The following is an 11,050-nucleotide window of genomic DNA, read 5'->3' as shown; positions in this document are numbered from 1 at the left end:
TGCTTGCTGCTTAGTAATCAGCCCTGAGTGAGAAAACGGAGGTGGTTGGCCTGAAGTGCCGGGCCTTTCCAGCGCCTGGAATCCCTGATTGCACGCGTCGAGGGTGGGGCGGGCGGAGGTTCAGTTCCTCCTCCGCTCCAGCAGGGGGCGCAGGAAGCGACTTCCCGCCGCCCTTCTCCTCCCGGCGGGCGCCAGAAGGATTGCAGGAGTAGCGAGCTGCGAGCGCAGTGGGCGGGACGGACGGCGGTGGCTCTGTGCTGCGCTGCGCTTACTGGGCTGGGCCGGGCTTCGGCGGCGACGGAGACGGCTGCAGAGGCCGAGGCGCTGACCGGGTCGTCAGCGGCTGCTGTGGTCTCTAGCAGCCTCTTCGCGCGCCCAGCATTCCCCGGGCGGCGTCTGGCCGTGGCGCTCAGCCTGCTAGTGAGCTGCGGTGGGCACACCCTGGCGCGGCGGCGGCAGACAGGTTAGAGTGGGGGAAGGGGCAGGCGCGGGAGCCGCTTGGGGCTAGAGAGGGAGCCCGAAGCCAGGCAGTCTCCAGCCATGTCCGACGAGACGTCGGCCACCACTTCGTATGAGAAGTTTCTAACCCCCGAGGAACCCTTCCCCCTTCTGGGACCCCCTCGCGGGGTGGGCACCTGCCCGAGCGAGGAGCCAGGTTGCCTGGACATCAGCGACTTTGGCTGCCAGCTGTCCTCTTGTCATCGCACCGATCCGCTCCACCGCTTTCACACCAACAGGTACGAACTGCCGCTGAGGGCAGGGGCGAACTGCTCACACCCCTGCCTTAAGCTGGAGAACGCCAGGTCCCTCCCGTGCCTTGGAGGTCCACCTCGGGTCTGCGCTTCCTTTCGTCCCCTCCCCCACCTTCCTCCGACCAGCGCTCATTCCCTGGCTCCTTCCCTCTCCCCCTTCCTATGTTCACCCCTGCCCTCCGATTTTCCTTTCTGCTGGCATTTTACTTGCTCTCTTTTCCCATTCTTCTGACCACAGCGACTCCTCCCTTTCCCCTCTTGCCTCATCTGTACCCTGAGAATTCCAAATCCCCACCCACGATTTTAAGATGCATCCCTGTTTCCATCCACCTGAAAAAGTTTAACCCCTTCCATCTCCCATACACTCTAGAGTAGATTTCGGATGACTCAAAGTCAATCTATGGATCTTTTGAAAAATGGCACTTTTAAAACTAGAATCTTCCCTTTCCCGATTTTTAGCCTGTCTCACAGCCCAGTTCCCACCCCACCCCCCCATTTTTTTGGTGAAGCTCTAGAAAACCAGGCCGTTCTTTTTTTCCTGTCCTTATGAACTATTTGCTTTACCACTTTAGGCCCTGCCAAAATGTATAAGCTTAGATCTGGAAGGTTCCTTCATGTAGCCTATCCCTTGGTTTGCTCCCCCAGTGGAGGGATGGAGCTATGCTTAGGATGGGCTTGCTTTTACAAATTTATTTAGAGGGTGCATTTCCTGATTTTATTGGAAGGAAGATTGTTCTGGAGAATTCCATCACACAGGCATTTAAGTATTATACCAAATGTGGGGATTTAAAGATGTTGTACACAGAGGTCCAACCTTTAATAAAGGTGGATATTGGGAGATACATACCAAAGCCTGGGAGGGTGTGTGGGGAACAAGGGAGGAGGAGAAGGGTTCAGCTATGGAAAATATTGGAGCTGACTTAAGTCTAGTTCTGATTTCTGATCCACAACATGAGCATGAACATCCTTCCACATTTTGATGTCTTTTTGCATACCCCATGCTTCTTAAATCAGTCTGCAGATTTACTGAGTACAAAGAGTGTATAAAACATGATTCTTACCTGAAAGAAATGTATAGTCTGGAAACGTGTTACATTTAAAGAGTATCATCAGTATAACACATTTGAAAAGGAAGTGGTAGTAAATTCGTTACGTCTTTTCCAAATCCTCATTACAAAACTGAGGAAACTGAGGCCCAGGAGGAACGACTGAGTTCAAGGTCATAAAACTGAGTTAGGCAAAGCCAAGATTATTTCTTTGAAGTCAGTGATGAAACTTGGAACAGAACTAATGGCTCAAATGTTATAAATGGTTGTTACAGTTCCTTAGACTAACTCACAGAAGCCTATTTAACCCAAGATGTGATTATAACATAAATGTAATCTGTTTATGAAATCAAGTGTCTTAGGATTGTTCGCACTGGAAAATGATATAAAAGAATACTTTTGCACATATTTGGTATTTAAGTTTTTGCAGCATTGGAGCAAGTCATATACACAGGAAGTGAAATGATTTCAGAATTGGTCTGCTCTGATGATGAGGGAAAGGGAGTGGAGAAAGAGGCTGAGGGTAAGCACTGCCAAAACGGGTGGGGTGATGAGGAGTGAAACCAGGAGAATAATACATTTCTTACAGCTTGTTCTGTTCTTTCGCCTCCTCCCCATTTTTGTTCTTGTGTTTTTCTATTCCTTTTCTTAGAGATGAAAGTGAGATCAATGTTGTTTTCCAGAATGGGGCAGTTATGATAGAGGGGGAGGTTATTGTTCAGCCCCAGTTTTTCTAAGTCAGACATTTTTCCTAGTTACTGCCTACTTTTCAGAAATCTCCATCTCATACCCTACTTTTCCGAAGGCTTGGAATGGCAGTACTGGTCTAATGTATTTTGCTCTGTACCCTTTCCAACAGAGATTAGGGCAAGCAGAATTAGCAATGTTTACATCCAATGATGTTTCTGCCCTAGGCTACCTTTTAAATCTTTTCTCATTTTGGACTCTTCTGCCTTCCTACCCCTCCTCAAGATGGCATTTGAGAGGACCATATACTTCCAGTCAGTTCTTCTCAGAGAGAAGCAAACAGCTAAGTCATGTATGTAGGCAAAGTTTAGTTTACAGAATTCTTTTATTTTGAATTTGCATGTGTCACTTTTTTTCTTCACATCACCAGTTCAAGCAACAATTCAGAACAGATCTGAATAGTTGAGTACTGATGTTCTGCTTTGGGTTTAGTCATTATAAAACACATTTTATTGGAAATAAAAAGCTTGTCAGTTGGCAGATACTTGATTTACGTTTATTTTGCTTCTTCCTTGTTACCTGATGAGAAAACTGTGGAGATTGTTTGATATCGTTGATAGTATCTGATGATGACAGTTTTGTGCCTGCTCATTTACCTGACTCTGGGCTATATTTGCAATCTTTGTTAGCCAAGGGATTCAAGGCACTATTATTTATTATCCCTAAGTTTGAATGTTTATGTAGTGTTCATATTAGAGTCACCTGAGACTTCAAATGGCATGTCACTACTCTAGCTTCAGTGGAAAATTACATGAACAGAGCCACTTTCCTAAGAAATCACACTTTCCTAGGAGTATCTTTTAGGATTTTATGACCGAGTTGGGTTTGTCTGGAATTTTGCTTAGAATAAAATAAATGTTAAGAAACTTAATTATTTTTTTTAGTTTAAATGTTAATACAGAATATATGTGGTGTTTATGACATTTTTCCTTGGTTTTGAGACAGGATTTTTCTGATGTAATTATTGGCATTTGTCCATGGCACTCTCCACCATTATCAAAAAAGGATGTCATTTACCAAACTGAAAAAATTAAGATGATATTGGTTGGTCCTGGAATTAAATTGAAGGAGATTAATATGAACTACTCGATGTGTTATTCTCTTCATCTTTTAGTAGTACATCAGTACTTAGACATTGCACAATTGTGAAAAGCGTGTGGGAGGACGGTGCCCCACTTTTGTACACCCTATTGGCAGAACAGGAAGTGAACTATTGTATAAAGCAATTATTTGGTTATGTGATTAACCAGAAGAACCCCAACACTATTGTGTACCTTTTGTGCTCCCCACAGTTTCTCTATCTCAATATAGAATTAACAGTTGCAAAACAGCTGTAAGTTGCAGGTGGGAGAACCACACTCCGTGAAGTAACAGATTATAGAGGCAGGAGGAATTTAGTTTGGGGACTTCTTGAGACAAGTTGAGAATGGGGATCAGGCTTGGGAGAAGTATCCAGGCTAGAAGTGTGGATTTGGGAGCATTCAGAACAGAAATTCCAGTAGCGTCTTAGGAGTAGAACTGTGGGTTACAAAGGTTGAAAGAAGAAGGAACTTTTCAATTAATTTAGCAGGGAAAGGAAAGAGAAGAGATATAATAATTTGAAAAAAAGGCGAAGGTTTCTTCATTGCTGTTGTTTGCTTTGTTTAGTTTTTCTTTTCCAAGAATAGAGCTTTTAGCTCTTTAGGAGCAGCCCACAGGAAAGGGAGAAATTGAAAATGCAAGAAAGTGTGGGATGACAAGAGATGGATGGGTTGAACTCAGAAGCCCAAATGGAATAATTAACCTTAGACATGACATGGGACGTTTTTTGCTTCCGAGGCTGTGGAGAGGGTACCAAGACAGTTGAGATTGCTAGGAGGAGAGTTAGGAATTTGAGTGAGTAGAGTAGCTAGCGGGGTTGTATCACCTGCTCTTACTTGGGACCTTAATGGCTTGTGCTGCTCCAAAGGTGTAACAGAGGTCGGGAGTGGCTGTATGGGGTTTTTGGCGGATAAGCCTTGCAGATAAATGTTACTTGGCTTTACTTTTTTCTTTAAATTAAAATTTGGACAGCAAGCCTCGTTATTAATCAAACGCCATTGGGATTCTTTTCAACATTTTTCTTTTAAGATAGAAAGTCTCCTTTGTGAATAATTTTATGATTATAGCTAGGATCTTAGTATTAGGTAGCTTTCTCTTAGTGGAATAAGATGTAGGGGCTTTGCAGGTTTGAATAGTTCAGTGCTGACTGAGCACATGCACACAGTGGTCATTCATTACATATTTGAAATCACACTTAAATTTTTATTATAAAATCTCATTTTAGAAAATTGGCATATTCAAAGCTGTAGGGATCACCTATGATCCCTTTCAGTAAAGAAAACAACTATCAACATTTTGATGTTGTTACTTTTAATATTCTTTTTATGTTCATATGTAATTTTTAAAAATCAGGATCAGGTTATATAAAATTTGTGACCGGGTTTTTGCACTTACATTGTGAGTGTTTTCCTTTTTAAAAAATAGTCTGAAATATAAATTTATTGATTATAAAACACCATTATTTAGATATGTTATTTAATTATTCCCCATATTTGGGGACCATGTCTTTTCCCTTTATTGGCTATTATAAATGATACTGTTTGGACATGTTTGTACATACATTTTTTTCCAAATTTCTATTTGAGGAAGTGATAGATTCCTAGAGGGGCAATTACTGAGTCCAAAGGAATGAACTTCTTTGAAGCTCTTGATATATATACAGTACCAAATTGCTTTTTAGGAAGATTATGCCAATTTAACACTCCCACCAGCAGTGGATAAAAAAGTACTATCTAGTTTGTTTTTGTTCACATTGCCTTAAAGTAATAATAAAGATAATATTTGGAAATTAGAAGATAATAGAATTTTAAAAAAATCTCTAGTAGTAAAAATACTAATTTTCTGTTTTGTAAATGATTGGTTTCAAGTATGAACCCAGTTTTATTGCCACTGTTAATTACAAGAAAAAAGAGAAAAGGCTTCTTTTTTCTTTTTTTTAAATTTTTTTTTTCAACGTTTTTTTTTTATTTTATTTTTGGGACAGAGAGAGACAGAGCATGAACGGGGGAGGAGCAGAGAGAGGGAGACACAGAAGCGGAAACAGGCTCCAGGCTCCGAGCCATCAGCCCAGAGCCTGATGCGGGGCTCGAACTCACGGACCACGAGATCGTGACCTGGCTGAAGTCGGACGCTTAACCGACTGCGCCACCCAGGCGCCCCGAGAAAAGGCTTCTAAGAATACCCAGAATCCTGTTAAATCTGTTATAAAGTCATGGACCTGGAAAATTGAGAAACATACTGATTTTGCCCTACGGTTAGAACACAAAACCAAGCAAATTCCTGACTGCCTTGTCAGTGATCCAAACATTAGATTATTAAATCTAGCATAGTTTTTTTAAAAAGGAAAGCCATTATTACTCATGGAAGGAAACACATTTCTACGGAATTTTTGCAAGCTCAAAAGGAATTCTCATTAAAAACAATTACCTAAAAGCTTTTCCTACCACATAACACAGTACGTGGCATATAGAAGATGCTAGCTAAATGTTTGTTGAGTGGGTGAATGAAGGTTTTAAAAAGTCACATGCAATTTGAAGACACAAAAGAAAAAATAATTTGCCCAGAATACAGTATAGGTACTGGTTTACTAGGTCTAGGACAAATCTTGTGATTGCCATTTTATAGCTTTTATATTGCCTCATAAACTATATTAACTTGGTTAATTCTGCTAGCTTTGTTGATTTTTTGAAAAATGAGGATACTGCCTGCCTAGGAGGCGTGTGATGAATCTATGTAATATTACAGGGTATTCTAAGATTGTTAGATGAATTAGATTTTTGCCTATTTATAAAAGCTTGATGACATCTGTGTTTATATTTACTGAAGTATAACAGTTTAGAGAGTGTGTGTCTGTGTGTGTTTTGATGCTATAAAATTGTCAGATTGCCCAAATTTTGTAAATCAAGAACTTTGAAATTAAGATTAGTCATACAAAGTGGGGAGGTAAAAAATGAAAAACACAATTCAAGAAATAATGAATTTAATGAGGGATGAGAAACAATCTTATAATAAGTAAGTAACAGGCTTTTCTTCAGGAAGTAATTATTTCAGTATCTTGTTAGTATCGGATATACTAAATCATTATCTTAAGGATTAATTCCCTAGGCTACTGCCAAAGCAATGAAGATTACCTCCTTAATAGTATAAAGCTAGTGGAAATTTACAAAAGAAAACAGATTTGTAGATTTTGAGACAAAAAAAAAGTAACCCTGCAATAAATACCACAGACAAAATGTTAATGTTGCTAATGTATTAAGAACTCATAAAATCAATGAGGAAGACATTAACACATACAAAAACACTAGAGCAAAATAGCTAATAAATGTTTTAGAATTTGATCTTGCCAGTAATTAAAGAAATAAAAATTGATATAAAAATGTGTTTTTTTCTATCATATAGGTAAAAATTTTGAAAATTCCACTGCTGTTAAGTTTGTGGTGAAATGAGCACTTTTTGTATACTGCTTTGGGGATTGTAAATTGGTGCAGATTTTCAGAAAGGTCTTTGGCTAAGTATGATATGACCTTCAGAAGTGTTCATATTCTTTGACTCAGTACTTTCCTTTCAAGTAATCTATCTTTAGAGATTAAATATTTTGATAAATAGTTATAACCAAAAAAGAGTTAACCCCCCAAATGGAAACAGCCTAAGTATTACTGAAGGAATAAGATTAAATAAATTATGATACTTTTTAATCAGTGGAATATTATATAGGCATTAAAATGTTTTCAAGATAGGGGAGCCTGGGTGGCTCAATCGTTTAAGCCTCCGACTTCGACTCAGGTCATGGTCTCATAGTTTGTGAGTTTAAACCCTACATTGGGCTCTGCACTGACAGCTCAGAGCCTGGAGCCTGTTTTGGGTTCTCTGTCTCCCTCTCTCTCTATTCATCTCTGCTCATGCTCTGCCTCTCAAAAATAAATAAACATTCAAAAAATAAAAAAAAAATGTTTTCAAGTTATATATACTAGTATCCTGCTTTCTATACTTAACATATATATGATTCTCTCTCTCTCTCTCTCCCTCTATCTCTCTCTCTCTCTCTCTCTCTCTCTCTCTCTGGCCCTACCCCACTGACGTGCGTGTGCTCTCTCTCCCAAAATAAATTAATTAAAAAATAATAATAGCTACCATGTATTGAGCACTTTTTATGTCTGCTAAGTGTTCCATATGCATTCTTATATAATGTTCCTAATAACTGTTTCTTAAAGATGAGAACACAGACTTGAGGAGGGTATATTTTGCTTAAGATCAAGTAGTAGTAGTAGTAGTAGTAGTGGTAATCAAATGATAGAGCAAGAATTTGAACTCAGTCTGACTTCAAAGTGTATTCATAACTACTATGCTAGAAGTTTTGATTATAGATGAAGGTTTTACTGTATTCTTAATTTAAATACAATCTTTATTTAATATAAATACATATATTTATTTATTTTAGATAGAGCATGCAAGTGAGGGAGAGTGGCAGAGGAAGAGAGAGAATCTTAAGCAGACTCCAAGCTCAGTGTGGAGCTGATGTAGGGCTCGATCCTAGGACCCTGGGGTCATGACCTGAGCCGAAATCAAGAGTGGAACTCATAACCGACTGAGCCACCCAGGCTCCCCTAAATACAATTTTCTTTTAAAATGTTTTATTATAAAAATTTTCAAATACCAAAATTAAAGGGACTAGTGTAATGAACCTCATACCCAGCTTCAACAATTATTTGCATATGACAGTGTGCTTCATACCACTACTCATTCCTCAAACCCTTCTTATAATTTCGAGACAAATTCCAGATATATTTCATTCATAAATGTTTTAGTGTACATCCTTAAAAGAGAAGGGCTCTTTTGAAAATAATCACAATAACATTGTCATACCTAAAAATATACATACAGTCTTTTTTTAGGATGATTTCTTAATTTTTTTTTTAATTTTATTTTTTATGCTTTAAATTTACATCCAAATTAGCATATAGTGCAACAATGATTTCAGGAGTAGATTCCTTAGTGCCCCTTACCCATTTAGCCCATCCCTCCCACAACCCCTCCAGTAACCCTGTTTGTTCTCCATGTTTAAGAGTCTCTTATGTTTTGTCCCCTTCCTTGTTTTTATATTATTTTTGCTACCCTCCCCTTATGTTCATCTGTTCTGTGTCTTAAAGTCCTCATATGAGTTAAGTCATATGATTTTTGTCTTTCTCTGACTAATTTCACTTAAAATAATACCCTCCAGTTCCATCCATGTAGTTGCAAATGGCAAGATTTCATTCTTTTTGATTGCCAAGTAATGCTCCATTGTATATATACACCACATCTTCTTTATCCATTCATCCATCGATGGACATTTGGGCTCTTTTCAGTACAGTCATCATAAATGTCATAAATGTATCCTATTAATATCTTAAAGTTGTGTGGATTTTGTAGTTCCTGTTGTAATTTCTTTTGTGTTGTGTTTTTAAGGTGGAACTTAACTTCTTGTGGAACAAGCGTTGCCAGCTCAGAATGCAGTGAGGAGCTATTTTCATCAGTTTCTGTTGGAGATCAAGATGACTGCTATTCCCTGTTAGATGATCAAGACTTCACTTCTTTTGATTTATTCCCCGAGGGAAGTGTCTGCAGTGATGTCTCTTCTTCTATTAGCACATACTGGGATTGGTCAGATAGCGAGTTTGAATGGCAGGTAGGTTTTGTTTTTCTTTGTATTACCATCATTATTCCATAAATAGAAGAATGAATTTCTATTTTGATATTTTCATCTCTGCCTCAAAGTAAATTTTCTTCAGTGTTTATCCAGTCCTGGACATTCTCTGACAACGTTAAGAATTAGATGGAATATGTATCCTTTATTTTTGCTAATGTACCATTTAGGCATCTGATGCTGCAGATATCCTTATTTAGATTTTCATGTAATTTAATACTTGTATAATGTTCCCATTATTATATATAATCAGTACTTTTCTATGCATGAATCCAAGCAAATGTATTCTTCCTGCTATAGTAAAAAGCCTTTGTGTCCTTATAGGCACAATATCTTTGCATCAGGGTTATGTTCTATATATCTCGGCTCTGAAACCATTATTATCATAAAAACAATTTTTGGCTCTGTTATCAGCAACACAATATAATTACTCATTTTGTATTCTCTTCATATGTAGAGATGTTTTTTGTCCTACAGTTTTTTTTTCTTATGGCATATATACCATGTAAAATGGCTTTGTACAAATTGCTTGGAAATTCTGCCGTATAATGAGTGCAGTCTATCAGAAAATGTAAATCATGTTGTTGCCACATCCATTTTCTGATTGTAGAAAACAGTAACATTTGAAGAAGCTTTCCTTGCATATAGCAAATGTTATGTTCAACAGATACTTGAATGCCTACTATGTTTGAAAGCCATCCAAAACTTTGAAGTTGTGTTCTAAAAGAGGAATCAAATATTATTTTATTTTAAACATTTTCTTATTAAAATATGAAAACAGGCTGGCATGAAGTTAAAAATAAGTCTCCAAGTCCCACTCTGCTGTGGTTACCACTGTTAAGAGTTTGTGCAGATCCAAGTATGTTTGCACAGTGTTAAAAACACACAAATGGGATCATATGTTGGCCACTGTTTGGCCCTTTGCTTTTTTTCAACTAATATCTCATTCTTTTCGATACCTATATCATAATTTATTTAACCTGTTCCCTAATAATGGATATTTAGATTGGTTTCAGTTTTTTCTTGTTATAAAAATGCTACACTGAAAGTTAAATTTTTATTTTATTTTTTAAAGTTTATTTATTTTTGAGAGAGAGAACATAAGGACAAGTCGGGGAGGGGCAGAGAGAGAGATAGAGAGAGGGAGACAGAATCCCAAGCAGGCTCCATGCTGTCAGCGCAGAGCCCAACGTGGGGCCTGAACTCCCCAACCATGAGATCATGGCCCAAGTGAAAGTCCCATGCTCAACTGACTGAACCACTCAGGTGCCCCTGTGGGTTATCTTTTTACTTGATGCTGTCCTTTGACACACAAAATTTTTTAATTTTAAAAAAGTTCAATTTATTTTTTCTTCAAATTCTGTGCTTATGATGTTATATTTAAAAAACCATTATTTAATCTAAGGTCATGCAGATTTTCACCTGTTTCCTTCTTAGAGTTTCAGTTTTTACATTTAGGTCTTTGATGTAAGATAGGGATCCAAATTCATTCTTTTGCATGTAGATATTCAGTTGTCCCAGCACCATTTGTTGAAAAGACTATATTCTTTTCTTATTGAATTGTCTTGGTACCCTTGTGGAAATGAATTGGTCATAGATGTGGGTTTAGTTCTGGACTGTCAGTTATATTCCATTAATATATATATGTCTATCCTTATGCCAGTGCCACAGTTTTAATTGCTCTAGCTTTGTAGTGAGGTTTGAAATCAGGAAGTATGAGTTCTCCTACTTTGTTCTTCTTT

At 38.2% G+C, this 11,050-nt stretch overlaps 1 protein-coding gene across 2 annotated transcripts in view; it reads left to right on the top strand.

The window, feature by feature from the left end:
• The first annotated feature begins 222 nt into the window (after positions 1-222).
• FAM199X (family with sequence similarity 199, X-linked) overlaps positions 223-11,050 on the top strand; it is a 28,393-nt gene continuing 17,565 nt past the window's right edge. For both annotated transcript variants that reach the window (XM_019431781.2, XM_019431780.2), the window contains exons 1-2: positions 223-737; positions 9,071-9,290. In XM_019431781.2, coding sequence (XP_019287326.1) covers positions 541-737; positions 9,071-9,290 — 417 coding nt within the window. In that variant the 5' untranslated portion in view covers positions 223-540. The remainder of the gene's footprint in view (positions 738-9,070; positions 9,291-11,050) is intronic.

Source organism: Panthera pardus, unplaced genomic scaffold, assembly GCF_024362965.1.
Source record: "Panthera pardus isolate Hobbes unplaced genomic scaffold, ASM2436296v1 HiC_scaffold_27, whole genome shotgun sequence".
Taxonomy (NCBI): Eukaryota; Metazoa; Chordata; class Mammalia; order Carnivora; family Felidae; genus Panthera; species Panthera pardus.
This window is presented reverse-complemented; position numbering and strand designations above follow the sequence as displayed.